Source organism: Ambystoma mexicanum, chromosome 6p (assembly GCF_040938575.1).
Source record: "Ambystoma mexicanum isolate Mex_15411 chromosome 6p, UKY_AmexF1_1, whole genome shotgun sequence".
In the NCBI taxonomy this organism is placed as follows: domain Eukaryota; kingdom Metazoa; phylum Chordata; class Amphibia; order Caudata; family Ambystomatidae; genus Ambystoma; species Ambystoma mexicanum.
Genome location: NC_090935.1, coordinates 1197526880 through 1197545421, shown reverse-complemented (window position 1 = coordinate 1197545421; position 18542 = coordinate 1197526880). Strand labels below are relative to the sequence as shown.

The window sequence follows — 18542 nt, the reverse complement described above, 5'->3', positions numbered from 1 at the left end:
TTGGGCAGTCCGCCTTAAAGGACGAAACAAGCCCAGTGACGTTAGGAGGAGTGCATCGACAAGCATGAACCAGTGAACGCCTTAAAGGACATTTTCCAGCTGACTGCTGTCACGCAGAAGTCGCTAATGGTTTAGAAACCGATATTCATCCCTGGGCCACTCGTACCCCGGAAGTCGATTCGTCACAGGTGGGGTTTGGGAGATGCATTTATGTATGTATGTATGTATGATCAAAAGGTGATGGAGCTTATTTCAAATGAACAGTAGTAAGTTATTAGTCAATCTAAACAAAAAAAGATCAGAACAGGTGATCAAATCTTAAACTGAAACAACTTGGATGAAAACAGCTAGTCAAGGTGATGTTGACACCAGCATGCTTAGTTCAGTTTCAAACGCCAACTAAAATTGCTATAATTACTAAAACTGGGTACATTAACCATGTAAAATAAAATGGGGTTAGCGATATTCTGAAGTTCCATTTTTAAGGCTGGAGGAAAGGACTACAGGAGCCTATGTGGGCTGGGGACCACCACCAGCTACTGTAAGTTTACCCTGGAGGATGTACATGGCAGACCTGCCCGATCCCCACTCTACTGCATATAGATAGTGCTTTAGCTACAGGCCCCCCTGTGATAATTAATGTGAAGACCCCACAAGTAATGATCAGGATTTCTGTCGCTCATACAGAGAGATATGATGTTTATAATTCAAGACCATCCTTTCCTAAAATGCCTGCGACACATATTACAAGAGAAGAGGAGTGGCTTTGGCAAGCAAGAACATTATTTTTGAAAAATAAGGTGGCTTCTGGCCTGCATGTGCCCACGGGGCCACAGCAGCGGTACCAGTTAGCTAAACTATGTGAATCCCAGGACTTGCTTTGAGGGGAGACTATCTGCGTTCAGCACGCTTTCTCAGGCGGCCGCTTGCAAGGCTGATTTTGGTCCGCGGTAGGCAGCTCAGCATGAGAATGCAAATGCCTACCCAGGATGGAAAGAAAAGCTTCAACAGAGCAGTCCAAACTGCAGTCACTGTATGACTTGAACAAACATGGCCTCCCTCCATAGACACCTCAGACCTCAGGGCTGCAAAAATGTATGACCAATCAGCAGGAGCAGGGAGTTATGTTGCTCAGCAGCGAGTCACCCAATTACAAGGCTTGCAGAACGTAAAACACCAGCTGAGTAATTATGCAATTTACTACGTCAGCTGGCAGAACCATTGGATTATAAGAAGGCCAATGAATTTTTGGAAAGGTGTTGAAATTGGAGGTGCACAAAGCATGTGTGTGCGCGGTGCATCGAAAAGGCTAGTGGCAGAGAGAAGGCAGCAGAAAAGAAAGTGGTGGAGAAGAAGTGAAGGGGAAGGAGAGAGAAACAAGCTTTCAGGAGGACACAAAGAAGGTGGTGTAGGATAAGAGGAGTGGAACAAAGATGGAAGGGCAGGACAATGGCTAAGAAGTTGGAGAAGAGACCGATAACCAGCGGTGGAGACTAGGAGAATTGGGGAGAGGTCTGAAAGGAGTAATGGCTAGAGGGGAGTATGAGGACAAGGAACCGACCAGGGAATGAGGACAGAGATTTGCAAGAGGAGACTAGAGACAAGGAAGAGCAGAAGGTATTGCTGAAACCAAGCAGGCAATAGATTGCAAGGTGGTTGAGACCAATGTGCTGAGAGAGACTGAGGCAGGGGCAGTAACCATCACCATTCAAGTCCAGCCTGATAATCCAGGCTCTCAATATGGTCTTGGCTAAAATGTAAAGGAGTCTGATGTTTAGCCCATGCCCACATGATCCAGTGGAGTGGCGGTGTCGCAGGTTCAAAACAAGAGAAGAAGGATACTGACAACTTCTACACAAGCCAAGCGTCCAATCACAAGAGCCAAGAAAGAGGTGTTGGGGCACTAAAATCCCAAAATGCGTAGTCTCCTCTAACAGGTGATCACAAATTGCTAAGTGAGAGAGGAAAGGACGCATTACCCCAAAAAGCTCACATTTCTTATTCGGCTTTGAATTTACGACAACGTTTCTTCAGTTCCATCTAATCCTTCGCATTAGGTTGTTTGAAAATCAGACCTCTGAAAATGGAGACCTTTGCTTTGAGCTGTTTGTTGGGCCCTAGGTCATGAAAGGGGGGCCATTACCAAAGGTAAAGTGGTATTTTGGTCAGCTACCAGAATGAGCATGGTCTGGTTTGGAGGCCTTCATAGAAGGATTGGGGTGCTTCAAAAGGAATTTCTTCGGAGGTATCCATGGCAAGAGAAAACTAAATAACCTCTGATTGTTCCATCTTGTCAAGTTAGATGGAGAGATTTCATGAGAGGGACACAAAAAGCTTATAGCAGACACATTTGAGTATTTAAACAATGTATGAGGTACACGTTTGACAATTCTCTGTTGATGACTTGTTCGCATATGAAGGGAAGATAAAGAGATGGATTCATAAATCAACATGTAAGAATTCTGAATGGTTTCATATTCAATACTTCATTTTCTGAAATAGTTTGTAAAGAATTGGTTGATCCATGTTTTTGCATATCAGTTAAGCAAATAGAATTTGGTCTAAATTTTGAAGTAAGATTGTTGTATTTGAATTAGAATCCTTAATACTTTATGTAGAAATGAAACACATGGGACGTTTCCTTTTTCAAATTAACATTAGCTTCACAATCTGAAGTGGGGGTTACAACACTATATGTTATAGATCCATGATCTTCCAGTGTTGCCCATAAAATGAGAGCTACATGCTTTCTTTTGGTTTGGCAAAAGAGTGCATGGCCCTAAACCTTTGGGTACAACTAGATTTTGAAACATCCCTGATCCCTCCTCAGCCTTACACATTGCTCTATTCTTTCGGTTTCCGATTTACCATACACCTGACCTGGGGATCTAGTAAGCATCGTCCACTAATGTGTATGGACTCCAGAAGAGGTCATTACCAAGACACGCCAGAGTGTCCACTAAGACGTCTCTGAAAAGTGATGCTAGGAGAGCCAGAAATACTCCAGCGAAAAGCACATTTCTAATAAACAAATCCATCCAAAGTGATGCCAGCAAGAAGCTGGGGAAACTCAAAGACGTTTTCTTGATTAGACATTTTCGCTTCTTGGTTTTCCCATGAAGAAACTTTTTTTGTGTTCAATCATCCAGCCCATTTGAAGAAGATATCTGCACAAGCAAAACATGTGAAAAGATTTCCGTTGCTCCATTTTTTTCCTGTCCCCAGGAAATCGACATTCTGGCAAAACCACAGTCGCACCCAGTGAACCCAAAGACTGTTGCCATAGAACTAGAGGGAAGGGGACTTGGGATTTCTTTAACCAGAGTCCTTTCTACCTCCAGCTTCCAATCAGTATCGGTTAAGAGCCCAGCGCCACCTTTATTGCCCTTTCTTAGGATCCATTATAACATAGCCTTGATGCCAACCACCCTTCAGTGTCACAGCTCTGATTATCCCCTCTGTACTCACTGACAAATGGCACTTTCAGTCACAACTGGGTTTCCTCCTAGGGATCAAACCAATGAGGCAGGCTCGGAGGGGTGATGTCCTTCAGATGTGAAGTTTTGGCAGTGGCAGTTAGGATTCAAGGTACACTCAAGGGGCACACAATAAAATGGAACACAATCTTAGGGCAGATTTAGCAAAAATCGAAGTTTGCTTTAATCTGCAATACTGTTTTATCACTTTTGTCCTCCTGTTTTTTTAAACAATGTTGTGGGAATTTTCACTATTATTTAAAATCCGTTAAGGAAGCAGACATGAATCCAGGGTGAGCTCCTTGTTTGAAAATATTGAGATCTAATGGACATACAACGGAGCTGTAATAGAAAGTCTGAAAAGATGGAACACAAAACTAGGAGATTGCAAAATAAAGCAGCAAGGCTCTTGGATCTGACAGGATTGCTGTCGTCTTTTCCAGTGCCACCGGAGTACCCACATTCGTTACCTGTGGCCAGCTGTTTTAGATTTAAAGCTCTCAGCATTTCCCATACTTTGTTAGAGTTCTATCTTTCCCAATAGATCAGTTTACCCAACACTGGTCCGAAAAGAGTCCGTGCTCCTCAGCAGGAATGCGGTTGAAGGGCTAAAGTTTGAGGAAGGAGGAGACCGAAGTCTCTTCTTAGGACTACATACTTTGGAAAAGAAATACCATGGCTGCAGTGATCTGGAAGGGTCTTGCATGGCATTTCCCTTGTCATCTGCATCAATTTGTTTTTTAGCAGCTTGTATCTTTTTTTCTTCTTCACACAATGCCTCCAAACAGCTTCATCTGAACCATTACAACACAAGAATGATTCAAGGATACAGAACACCTGTGGCTGGTAGCATCTGATCACACTTGAGACATGTGACTAATAGCCAGCTCTCAAAGCCACAGTTTACTTTAGTCTAACCTTGGTCATTCATGAATTCAGTGTTGCCCGTTTGTGGCTAGTTGGTTGTGTTCCTGATTCCACACATCTAGTTTACTTAAAAAAACAATGGGATACTTGCAGTAGACGTGCATTGCTTTGCGCTGTGCCACAGGAGATAAATGGAACATTCAACACAGGCAAAAATAATGTCCTGTCCCAAAGGTGGAATGGTATCAAACCATAGAATATTGTGTCTATGCTGAAAATAAGATTTGTTTTCTTCAATTTACTTATTTGTTATTTTGTGTAAAGAACACACACTTACGTACATCTTCCGGCTGTTACCAGACCACAATACAGGTAGCAGTGTGTTTCTGGACTTAAAGATTTTTTTTTACACCTCTATACTGTAATATACTTCATAGTGGTGAAATGGTAAAACCTGATGTTACACATGTGAAATGGTAGAATGCTTCAATAGCACTAGCATGAGTGTGCTGCAATCTTCTAAAAGAAATGTGGGAACCTCACAGACACATGGCACTAGGATCATAGTTCAACACAAAGTTTCTGTTATTTACAGATTTGATCTTTCTTGAAAGAATCAGTAAACTGAGCAAGAAAGAGCACAGGCATGTTGCAATGCCTAGAGAGGAACCGCCTACCAAGGCAGAGGATGAGAGAGACCGTGAAGTGATGGTCATTTCAGTTGAAGGTATTTGGAAGGCATCCTCCCTTATATCGTCTCTCCACCAAATTAACACCATATTGCCACTTTCTCTCTCCTGCTTTCGCCTTCCAACAGCAATGACTTGCCAGTGGTATAGGGACCCACCAGTGTGACAATCTCCTACCGGCGTTCTATAGCACTGACCTGGCACTGTTAAGATCCTATGGCGGCGAACGTACTAATGGAAGAGGCTTGCATTACTGGAGGCCTAGAGCACAGATGGAGCACCACCCAAATGCAGGACGTTCACACTGTTGGAGTTACTGATAGTACCTGAATCTGCCGCAGGAAGGGCAACACCTACCCTCAGGAATAGGACTTCCTCTGGGAGGTCTCCTCGGAATCAGTGCTACAGAGGCAGCATTGCCATGACATATTTTATTTATTTATTTATTATTTTTTTTAACTTTTCACAAAATTAGACATGGCAAAGCTATCACACCAGGGAGATCACTTTGAGCACGTTGAAGCCAGCAGGCATGGGGACGGGGACAGAGAGAAGAGTCCCGCCATCTTGGTTTCTCTTAAGGCGCTCTTCATTTTCCTGTCCCTGCCATTTCCTGCAGGCAAGGTACTCTGGGTGTGATGTCATGAGGCAAAGGGAATTTGTTACAAGAACCTGGATAGGTTGTTACAGAATGCTAACTTTGGACCAATCCTAGTAACATTTTGTCTTTAAAGGAGCAGGGCACCCCCTCATTTTGTACTCCTATTTGGACTATGAATTCAAGGAGGAGACACTGGGCCTTTGTTGAGACTGGAGTCCATTCCAAAGTCCTCCAACAGTGAGTTGAAGACAGAAGGCCTTAAAGGCAGAGGAAATCTCTGTACGCGACGATCCCCAGGGAACAGTGAGAGTGAACTTCAGTGGACCAAAGCTTGCCTCTCTGCTGGCTGCATTGTAACGAGGCTCCTGTTCACCTGGGGTGAAGGCCCCCCACCCTCCAGGAGCCTCTAGGTGGCAGCTAAGTTCCCTGGAGTGGAGTACAAAACTGAAGCACTCGCAGTATCCCTGGCGAATAGGGATTGGGCCTCCCCAGCAACCTAGAAGCCAAAAAGAGCTCTAGGCCCAGATTCCCACATAGAACTGCTTTTAAGCTATACTGCCTCTGCCATTGCCTGCCTATACCAAGCTTCTGCGTGCCATGTGGCATTGAGGCTTGTGAATCACAATGTATTGGAACCAGTCGCCCAGTTCAACCCAAAGCCAAATCACTGCCACAGAAAGCGCCTTAAAGCCTGGCTTGATACTGTTGAGCTGAAAAAACAAGTCACAAAGTTCTTGAAGTGGCCCTGTCCCTTCAGTCCATTTTAAAGGGGACCAACTGACTTAAGCCTCCCTTCTCTTCCCATTTCTTCAAGAACTTAACTTTGAACATTGACATTGTTCAGAATCTATTGCCTGAACACCCTATTCATCTACTCCTAGACCCTTTTAAAAAAGTCACATTCTTTGTGTTTCTTTTGCACTAGTGAGTTTTTTTTGTGTGTTTTCTGATCTGTTGATTGCATATCCTTCGATTAAATTGTTTCCTTTGATTACATTTTTTGAATGTTTATAGAAAATTGATTAGACATTCTTTTATTTTTGAGCTATTGGGCTTGTTATTTGTGTTGCTACGGGTATCAGTTTATCCAGACCTCGGCTTGCACTATCTCAAAAGATGAAGGAGGTATACTTGTTGGGTTGCGTCTTTTACCTTTATGATTGGGATCGCTGCTGGTTTGATAGTAGTGCGGGATGGAGTAGGCGGTTTAGCAACTGTTCATCCACACTGCTGCAGAGCAGTCGTCATTTTGTCAGCCTCACAATCCAAACCTTTTCTGCAGTGGCACAGGTTACATACTAGATGACACCTTGCACGGAAGATGGTCCACGGCCGCTTATCAGAGCTATTTTCACTGGCTATTCTTGCATGCCGGTAGTTGGGCCCTAAAGGCACGTGGTGAGACCAAGGACGTGGGATGATGAGATCTGTCATCTCTGCTATGACTTGTGATATTGATTATGTACTTTAAAATGAACGGACATGAGTTTGTGGTATTAACTTAAGAGTAAAGTGTTGTGGTTCATGTGCGTGCGCACTCGCACACTGTCGTAGACCATGTTTGACCGAAGGCTGTATGGTACTATGTCAAAGAGTGACTAAAAAGGAAAAGACATGCTTTACTTTAATGGTCTTAAAACACTGATTAATGAGTTTTGTTCATTCTCCAAAGTCACTGCTACTGTTAAACACATACTACCCCTGCACAAACAACATCACCCAATACCCTGCCTCCCAGTACCAATTGTTGCCATAAACACAAATCACCTCCAGGAATTCCCATTGACCCCCTCTTCAGTTACTTTACCCCTTGTGATTCATCTAGGGAATTCGTCCCTTGTCCCCAAGAAGGCCCCACCCACCTTTGGACTAGAGAGGTGAGCCTGCCGCGCTCAACATCCCCTAGGGGTCCAGACAAGCAGGATCCACTTTCCCTCCTCTCCCAATGTGGGACAAGGAAGCCCCAAAGCAGGATCTTTAATACTCCTCCCTCTCCTACTGAATCTCAAGTGTTTGTTATATTGGAGTTGACAGACCTTAATGTGCAGGGCCCTTTAAAGTGGCTTGTTTGGTTTCTGCCACCCATACCCACGAAGCAGAACCAATTGAGTGGTTCACCTTGTTCCATGGAAGAACACGCCACACAGCGCGAGAATTTAGCCGGGAGGCCGCACAGCATAGAGAATGCCTCTCTCAAAGGAGGTACCTGGAGGCAGGACCTCACAGACAGTGTGGTGGACAGAGAAGCCCATGGAATGCTGCCGAGTCCAGGAAGGTGGGGGATGGGGGGGCAAAGGAACTCGGAACTGCCACAGAGATCTGAAACAAAGCCATGCCAGAAGCAGAGAACCCACATGGGGGTTACACCCCATGCCAGGCTAAACAACAGGAGAACCCAGAAGGCGGTGGAATGCCATGCCGAGGGACACAAGAACCCATAAGGGGGGTGAATGCCCATGCTGGGCTGAGGAAGAAGAAACTCCATGAGGTGGCAACAAGCGGAGAAAGGCTGAAGAGGCAGTTAGCCCAAGTAAGGCTAAAGTACAAACTATCCGGGCTGGGTTAAGCAACATTGTCCTAAACGAGGAGCACAGACTGAGATACATTGGCCAAACTTTGAACTTAACTATGTGAATTGCCCAGCCAGGTGGACTTGCTAGGAGAAAAGGAACGTTTGGGTGGGGGCCCTGACTAACCTTCAGTGAGAACAGAGTAAGACAGACATTTGAATTAGTGACACAGGCCTGCAGACCTGAAAGAGAACACTGAAAACTCTTTCTGGATGGGGGCCAGGAAACCAACCACCACTAGCCAAGAAACGGGAGGAAGCAACTCTTTCATAGGCTGAATTTATGTTCTCATTTTGTTATAGTGGTAGGGTCAGAGATTAGCTTAGTATAGGTTTTTGTCAGAGGACAGACTTTTTATGAGACATGTGGATGACCCCCCACCTCCCTGTTTTGGGAGCCTGCAGGAAGGAAAGAGCTTCCTGTGAACCAAATTGGCTACTAGTAATGCAGCCACGGTATTAACGTGCAATGCCGTTAATTGGAATCAATATAACTGCCTCGTTAACGTTACTCAACCAAGGAGAAAAAAGGCACTGTGGCGGTGGCCCTCTCTTTCGCCTGCATAAGATGTGTCCCCAGTGAGACATGCTATGTTTCAATGGGTTGGGGGGGCGGAGGGGGAGGACACCATTAAAGACAAGCACACAGTGGAGGGGACCCAAGTGTGTAAAGAAGGTCCTTCTTATATTACTGTACTCTGAAACATGGGGTGAAGGTCTCTATACTAGAATAGAGCAAGTGAATATTACAGATCAGAACCGAGAAGACCCACTGCATCCTTTACTTTTGGTTAAGATTACTAAACAGATCACTACAAAGAATCCGCAAGGAATCCGTACAGGGACGTCATTTGGGGGTTGCCAGAGGTAGGAACTGCTCCCCCTGGTTTCCCCCTCTGCTACGCCTAGACCTGCCTTGCAACCCCAGGGCCACTGTAGAAAAAGGCCGTGCCAAGAGCAGATATCTGTGTTGCACCGGAAAAAGGCATTTGTAACTGCAGCTAAATGCACAACAGCTTTTCTTTTACATGGAATCTAGATCATGTTAGTTGGAGAAATAACAGGGATGCAGGAAAAACCATGAAGCTGCCATCACTAACAGGCTGGCAGCCCATTTGTGAAGAATGCCTGAATGGTTGGGTTCAGGGTGGGGGTATCTGTGCAGCTCATACCCATACAACAGGAAGGGTTTGGGGGCTAGATCTAGCTAGCTGGGCAGGGGTAAGAGCAGCCTGCAGTACTCAGTGACGGCACAGCATGAACGCACATCTCATCAGTGTTTCTCATCTGCTTTGCACATCCAGTGAGCCACGGGGCTTGTGATAAGAGGGGTGTGCCCCAGTGGCTTCTGCCACCAATCCCGCCTTGGCACTCTGTGACCTGACCCAGATCAGGAAAGGAGAGATGCCACTTTTCTCTGACACCACTAATACATTTCATAGGAAAATATTCAACAAATCAAACTGTGTTTACGGACCCCCACATCATAGAGGCATTGTGCCTCCAGTGCCCACTGGAAGAACCACATGAAGATCCTGGAACAGTGAGATTGAAAAGTGTCAACAGGCTTATCAGAGGCTGGAATGACACTGAACAGCAAAGCCATTTTACAGAATCTCTGTTGTATTATCTTCCAGAAGAATCGCACAGAACCCTAGAAAGAATGAAGACAGAAATGTTTTACTCCAAAGGAAAGCTTTCACGTGTGGAAGTGTTCTTGTCTTTCAGATTCTGACCAGAGCCTTCCACAGTGTGCAGCCTCGGAGGACCAACTGCATAGTCTTAATGGTCCAACAAACTACATAGATGAATTAAAACCTTCAGTGAACAGGAACCCTTCTCTGTAGATAGTCTTCTGCCTTTCCCGCATCTCTCCCCAAAAAGCTCACAACTTCCCTGAATACTATGCAAAAAGGCATAGCACGGGTTCCCTAAAATTCACTTCTCATACCCTCAATCCATTACCTGTTAAACAGGGGTGAAGAAGCTGGCAACACCCTACCACAAGTACCAGCAGAAAACCATGCAATGCTGGCATGAGCATTGATAAACTCAGGGTTGCACTACTGCAACACCCTCAAAGTCCAGAACACCAGGGGTAGGATCATCTTTAGTTTAAGGAAAGGCAGCCCGGTCACCAGCCACCTGAGAAGAAAACGCTGGTTCTGGTACAGGCCAGGCTCTGCTTCACCCCATACTGCTTACAAGGAAAGACCCCACAATACCAACCCCAAAGAGCCCTGGGCTCGGCCCAGGACAACCGCCTGATCATCCCTTATATGACGTGCAAGATCCAAGGGGACATACTGGGCTGCAATCGCTCCCCACCTCTTGAAGAACCTTCCACAAGACATAAGACTCATGTCTTTTAGGGCAAAACTCGAGACCCATTTGTAATGAATCGAAACCAGGGAGTAACCAGAACTGGAATCTACCAAAAGCACCAAGAAGCGACTAAGTTATGCCCGTAGTGCTGTGCAAATGAATAAAAATATACCCAGCGGGGGCTTAGCGTTAGCGGGGGCCTAGCGTTAGCCCTAGATGTGTGCAACAGCTGGAAGTGACCTTTGTGGATTGTAATGGCCATTAACTCTGTGTGGCCTCGTATGGTACTTACTTTGCTTCCAGTGCCAGGGCAAAGATACCCGCTGCCATAGGCGCTGAGGCCGAAGTTCCGGTGTGGCTGTCTGTACAACGCTGCCTCAGGTCTGTGGTGATCTGTAAGAAATGAAAAATGGGTTTACACTTAAGCCATCTCAAACTCAAATGCACATCAAACAATAACCAAATATCATGGGCACACGGGTATCTAGTGCCTGGTACTTTGAGGTTCTCAAGTGTGGCATTCCAATTCAAAATAAAACATCACATAATATAACATTAATAGTAGGCAAACACTTGCATGCAGAGCTCCTCCACACATGTCTCCAGACTACAACGGCAGCACATTCACTGTAACCGGATGAAGTAGTACACTGGAGAACTACTTCCTGCATTGGTGTAAAACGAGCCATTACCAAGAGCCATTACTGTTGTAATGTAATGAGGCGATATGCCCCGAGGTGGTGTGCTGACCCTGTAAGTAATAGCATGCTGCTCAAGTTAAGCGCAGAAGAGCAGCAAGGGCTCCTTAACAAGGGCGTCATGGCATTTCTGAAAGGGTCGGCACGTCGGCATGCCACCGAGGTGCTTATAGACATTTGCAGCCATGTAGTTGCCCACACCGGTGCTAATGGTGTCTTAACTTTCCTTCACAGCCCGTTCCGGTGCGGTGCAGTGCTGGAAGTCCATTTTCAATGTTGATGATGGTGACATCATCAACATTGAAAAAGGACTTTCAGGACACCAGTACTGCGTGGTGCCGGGCTGTAAAGGAAAGATTATTATTTTTCAAATTAAAAACCAAAAAAAAACACCATAAGCACCCGTGTAGGGGACTAGACAGGTGCTATGATGAGGGGGGAGCAGGGCAGGGAATGGGACGCTGGTTAACCATGGTGCTCGGAATGCGAGCTTGTACCTTAGAATAAAGCATGTGTTCTCAGCATACCGATTGACCAACACCCTCTTCAAGGGGGTGAATGGTGGTTTTAAAAACCTAGCATATCATGAGAGAGTAGAACAAGGCAATGCTTCAGGGCCTCGTCAGTTGGTCCTTCTGAAACAGACAATCCAAGCCTGACTCTGCCTCCCCATGTAAAGCTTCTACCTCACAGATGTATGTACTAGTCAATCAGGGCCCTTGAGCGGTTAGCAACTCAGCATGGCAGACGTCTGAGAACATTTAGCAGCTGGCAATGCTCCGTCGTTCAATCCTTATTGAATCTAAAAGCTCTAGCGCTCTTGGGGGCAATTTCTCTTGTAGATAAATGTTTCCATCGCTGGTGCATTGTTTTTCTTCTTTGTTCACATTGTACCATATTTGTTTGGGCTGCACACTCACATGTAATATATTCTTGTACTGTTCTATTAGTGCACATGGCTTGTTTTTAAGTACAGCTTTTCTTTCATTAATTGCAAGGCTTACCATTAAAATCATGGGGTTAGATGAACGTCTCAATCCTTTTCCACCATCATTAACAAATAGAACATTGGAGCCACAGGCAAAGCACTGGGATTCCTAAGAAATTCTCTGCCACCCATAGTGCCAGAAACACAAGAAACATCCAAATATAAACTCTACCTCAAGATCCTCAAATACGCATATGGGGAATAAGTAGAGTACTAGGAGACACATTCTTTAATCTGTGTAAAACATATGCTTAGCTTTGCTGCTTTCCTCAAACATTTTTATTGAGGTTTAACATATAGGTCTATACCCATTTGAGAATAACTTATCTCTCACTCAATGCGGGGCAGGAGGAAGATTCGGACTCACGTTGTACTTTTTAACTCATTTATTTAAATAAGAAAAATGCCTAACTCACCACGTTGCTATGCGAATGTTTCCTACCTAACTAAACTAAGGGTGCTTTCTGTCAAGCGTCCAAAGAAAAATGCCCTCAGTCCAAAACCTACTTCTATCTAACCCTAACACTAAAACTACTAACTAAAGATTGCCAAAATCTATATCTTCCGACACCTTCCCTTTAGCCGTATGTTTTGGAGCTTTATCTCAGGATTGTTCCACTTGCAACAAGTCTGATTTTACCATTAACTGGAAATAAGTTAGTTGTCAAAACTATTGATCCCGATTCCCAGTGTGTCTTTCATGCGCTCTTTAAATTCGTGCTGTATATTCAGCGTGCAAGATCTAAGAATGGTTTGCATGCCGTCTTTCTGTGTGGATTCTTTTACTGTCCTTCCTCTGTATATTAGTCCTTCAGATTCTTTATATTGGACGCTCTTTCATTGGGGTTTGGTATACCCTTAATGATGGTATGACACCATCAGTCCTTGGGCCTCAATTGGTATCCCCTTTCTTTGTCTTTGATTTTCGAGATTGACACTAGAACTTAACTCAGATGGTGGCTTCCACTGTTCCTCAGCAATTATACTTGATAACTTTCTCGCTCTTTCCCTAAATACACATTTGTATTTTCTCAGTGATCTACAGTACTCTTTGCAGTTCCTTTCAATTAATATATGTGGTACCTTTACTTCTGGTGGGTGGATTTTCAGGGTTTGGCGTCGGCATGGGTCGCTTTGACTCTTCTTCAACTCCACAGCGACTCTCTGCTTTTCGCGGTGTCAATGAGCTTTGTGTATGGCTGCCGATGGGAGGTTTCATTCCTCCCGACCTCTCTGGTGGTGATGTTGACAGTGCCCACCACGACTTTTTCATGGTCACGCCACCACATACGAAGGTCTCCAGTATTCCGCTCCTGACAGCAGTTTCCCCACTGTCCGTTGCGGAAGGTCTCTGGAGTCTTCCTCTGTCGTTCCTTCGTGGGCTACGCAGCTCCACACTGCACTGCCACTCCAAGACCTTGCTACGTCAGAGGGCTTCCCCTGCAAATGTCTCTTGCTCTCCCTCTTCTTCATCAGTTTGTCCCTGTTACATACAAGTTAATGCTCAAAGGGGCATTCAGTTTTCCTTCAGGTGTCTTATTGATCCAACATTACCTGAAGCCAAACAAAAGGAAGGACAGGACATTTTCCTCCATGAGAATTGGATATAAAAGGGCGATGTATTATCACAAAGATTGTTCAGTCACACCCACTTTGGCCAACCCCAGTTTTGGATCCACTAGTTTTGGCTTTGTGTCAAGATATTTGAAGTGTAACATTACAGCTAAGTGGGGTGTCTTCCTCGACTTGGGTAGAAGCTACAACTAAAGCAGAATATGGCTGCTCTGATACATAGAATATGGCTTCTCTTGACCATTTCATGCAAACTAATGCCATGCTCCGTGATGTGCACTTGCTAACAATCCAAAGCATGAATTTGTTTTCAGAAATTGATTAGCAGAGTTTGCCGATTAAAATGTTCTAGATTAGCAAACAAACCTATTTGATTAGCAATTTACTGACATTTGTAATGTCTCCAGAAGTTGTGTACCCAAGACATATGAGCAACAATACAGAATGTCTGTGTACCGCTGAAGACATTAATAAGATGAGTGTCTGTAAAATGTAAAGGTTAGCTGCACTGTTTTTTGATATAGGATATATTTTATTTATAGCACACCCATACACAAGTGTTTTAAGGGACTGAATATCAAGTTAATAATTTTCGAAGTGATTTTATTGGATTAATTTGGCTCACTCGATTTTATTATACTTAGTAACTAGCCATTGCCTTACTTTGTAATCATCTATTCATTTGCAGGAAACGCGTCTGTGCCGATAAGCTCTTTTCCACTGAGGCTCCTGCAGAACTACATATCCTAGCAGTCCTGCAGTTTTCCAGTCATCTTATTGGCCAACAGGCGTGACCGTTCTGGCGCGACAGACCCAAGCCGGACTTTGCAGGTCCGTGCCGCTCCGGGCTGCTGTTGTGCTGTGCTGCAAGGGCAGGTTAGTTTTTTACTTGTGGTTTCGGTACTGCGGGCAGCATTTATATTTCCCTTTGACTTACACTAGGACAATTAAGTTGCTGCTAGGTTTGGGTGGCTCCCCTATTGCAGGTGGGGTTAAAGATATTTTTGCAGAAATTTAATAACATAGCCAAACAGCATCATTTAGACATGCTACTACTTAAAACTGGATCGCTAGTTAAACATGCCACAGAAGTGGCTGATTACATCTCTCAACACAATGTTGATATCTGTGCCATTACAGAGACGTGGCAGCATGGTGCAGCTGGTCTCTCCATAACACTGGCTACACCTAAGAACTATACTATGCGGTTTAAAAACAGACCTGGCCTAATTGGGGGAGGAGTTGCCTTTATTTTGAAAGCGCACCTGGATATCTGGGAAACAGATATCAGTAGTCCAGAGGGGTGTAATACCCTCTTGATAAAAGGTACGGACTGAAGCGACTACAACAATCAATATATTATTGATATACAGGCCCCCTACAATCATGAAAGACTTCACAACCCAACTGGGTAGTTTGATATTGCCTTAGTTTAAACAGTCCTCCAAATGCATGCTGATGGGTGACCTCAATTTATGGAAAGACAACAAAAATGACACAGGCAACGGAATTGGAGAACATGATATCTAACATGGGGCTCACCCATTTTGTAGAAGAACTCACACATATTAAAGGCAACCTACTAGAATGGATTGCAATTTACAATATTCCACTAGGTACAACGAAGATTACACCTTGCCCCTGGTCCAACCACTGGTCCAACCACTTTTTCATTATTTTATTTATTTATTTTTCATTTATTTTACCTTACACTGTCCAAAGATAACAAACCCCCAATAGAGGATAAAAAGTATAGGGAGAGTGAAGCCAGAGAATATGCAGGAATGGATTTTACCAGAAATCTCCCCAACTTGCACACGGTTGAACAATTTACCACATCCTATCCAAGGGTGATGGAGAATGCTGTGAATGCACTAGCTCCATTTAAAACCAAACACGTGGCACCCAAGAAAAGCAGGTCTTGGTTCTCTCCTGAGCTACGGCCCACAGAACCAGTAAAAGGAAAAGCTTATATGTATGGAAACACTTCCAGCTAGATAGTGACAAACTATTATATAGTTGTAATGCAAAGAAATATAAAATAGCTACGATACAGGCACAAACAAAATGACTCCCTTGAATCTAGAATAGAGAAGGCTCAACATGATTCTAAGGAATTATTCTCAATATTGAAGGATCTGGAAACTCCCTTGAACAACACCTCTGAGAGGTTAGTCAAAGATAAAGGGCCTCATCACGAGTTGGGCTGTAGCCCTTAAATGCAGTGGTAACAGTATTACAGCCGCATTTAAGGGCTGGCCCTATCACGAGTTGGGCGCTAAATGGTCTGTTTTACCTCCAGCCTTTCTCTGGAGGTGAAAATCCCCTGTTTTCGGCTGTATTACCGCCGGCTGTATTAGCCCGCATAATTAGCGCTGAAAATACCCCATTGAATCCAATGGACCCAATGGGGAATGGGGATTTACCGTTAACACCCAACTCGTGATCCGGCGGTAATACAGTCGGACCGGTCGGTGCTGGGGCTATTACAGTCGGCGGTCTTACAGCCGGGAATACAGCCCATCTCGTGATGAGGCCCAAAGTCTGGGGTTCATCTATCTAGAACGCCATGCTTAAGAAATTAGAGGGAATAAAAAGAAAAACACATAAGGATAGGCATATGATGGCTCATATAGATATTAGAGCACATGACATCTGTACAAGAGATCTAGCGCCCACACAAAAACCGCCTATCCCCACTTTTAATTTCAGATCAATAACAGAAGAAGAGCTCAGTAATATTCCAAGTAAGCTTAAACCTACGAAGTGCAAGGGAGTTTCATGCCCAGCAGCGCTGGTAAAAACATGTTCAGACTCTCTTCTTAGCATTCTTACTAAAATTGTGAATACCTTTCTGAGTGAATGACAGGTGCCCAGAGATCTCAACAATGCATGGATCAATCCGCTCACAAGAAAACCTGGCTCAGACCCTAATATACCAGATAATTATAGACCTATCACAAATTCCCCATTTTTGTTGAAGATTCTTGATAGAGTGGCCTACCAGCAAATCTTGGAACACCTGACAAAATATGAGGTCCTTAATAAATGGCAATCCGGTTTCAGACCAGGTTCCAGCACTAAATTGGCACTCGTGGATCTGAAGACGAACATGCTGCATAACATGGATAAGGTCCAAAACATGCTACTGATGGTATTAGATCTATCAACTGCTTTTGATTTGGTGGAACACCCTCTTTTACTGCATAGATTGAAGGAAGTTGCCTACTTTAGCGAAGATGCAGTGGCATGGATTCACTCGTTCCTGGAGGGTAGATCGGTCAGGGTCTGAAGTCAAGAGGCAGAAGTCTGTCCAGTCCATCGTTCGTATGGTGTAGCACAGGGTACCTGCTTGTCTCCTTCATTGTATAACATCTTCACGGCTCCCCTTTGTCAACTGTTACAGAGTAAAGGTATCTGCTTTTCTAATTATACCGATGATACATAGTGTATCATCCCTCTATCAAGCAATGGAGAGGACACACAGGTGATCAAGTAGATTTTTGATCTCATCCAAAACTGGATGGTGGAGAAAGGACTTGCACTAAATAATCATTGGTACGAGTCCCAATATTGCCAGTTTACGCAGTGAAAACTCGGTTCCGTATAGCAGATTGTAAAATAGCTACCAAAAGGAAGATTAAAACTCAGAGTCTATCTTGACCAAAATCTGAATACGAGAAAGTAATCTGGTGTCTACTCCATCGCATTACATAAGACTACTAACTCAAATAAGATAAGACCATACCTCTCCACCAAGAGCACTGAGACTATCGCTAGAGCTATAATAGGCTCTAAGATCAACTATTGTAGCAGCTTGCTGATGGGTCTCAACAAAGGCAAAATTGACAAACTAGAGGTTATTTAGAATGGTGCTGTCCGTGCAGTTGTTGGACTGAAAATACGTGATCACGTCTCAGAGACTAGAAGGGGTCTACACTGGCTACCAGTGGAATCCAGGATCCATTTCTGTATGCTCACTATAGTCCACAAATGTCTAAAGGGATCAAACCCACAATATCTTGCTGAAAGGATCACCAAGAAACCTGCGGTTAAAAATCTGAGATATGGTCACTCTAACTTCCTCATGGTACCCAGAATTAAACTGGCAAAAACCAATAAGTGTGCCTTTCACACAGCAGCACCCAGACTATGGAACTCAATCCTGCCTGAGCTCTGAAGGGAAAAATTCCTGGACAAATTTAAGAAAAAAGATGTAGCTTTTTAAGTAGCTCCCTCTATCGAGTAATTGTAGTGGGATTTGATGTCCCCTCTATGTGTTCACCATTGTTTTCTTGTGGTTCTTTCTTTTAGGTATCATTGTATGCGCCTCTATGCCTCCAGGCCAGTTTGGATAGCTCGATATAAAGTAAAGCAAAGCACAAAGCATGAATGGAACAGTTTTCAGTGCAAGGCTCTGTGCAGTCGGTGTTGCACATGGCAGTGTCCCATATATTGTATGCTTGACCCATCATTTGCTGTGTAAGGGGAAATTCAGATATTTCAAGAATCAAAAACAATTTTTTTTAAAGTAAAGTCATAGCCTGAGACCAAGTACGCAGTATTGTGTTGAAGTAGGTAGGGTAATTGTCAACTTCAGTTGGACAAGATGGCCCTTGCCGGTAACCGATATTAAAAGGTTTTCAATATAGTGTTAAATTGGGTGAGAGTAGGCCACTAACAGACCTCAAGCACAAGGCAGGTCGGACCAAGCACATCACTTGAGCCCCAGGCACCCATGAAAGCATTTTTTAATC

At 44.2% G+C, this 18542-nt stretch overlaps 1 protein-coding gene across 3 annotated transcripts in view; it reads right to left on the bottom strand.

Moving 5' to 3' along the window:
- Positions 1-18542, bottom strand: part of PCSK5 (proprotein convertase subtilisin/kexin type 5) — a 1619480-nt gene that overhangs the window by 823005 nt on the left and 777933 nt on the right. For all 3 annotated transcript variants that reach the window (XM_069625842.1, XM_069625844.1, XM_069625843.1), the window contains exon 9: positions 10820-10920. In XM_069625842.1, coding sequence (XP_069481943.1) covers positions 10820-10920 — 101 coding nt within the window. The remainder of the gene's footprint in view (positions 1-10819; positions 10921-18542) is intronic.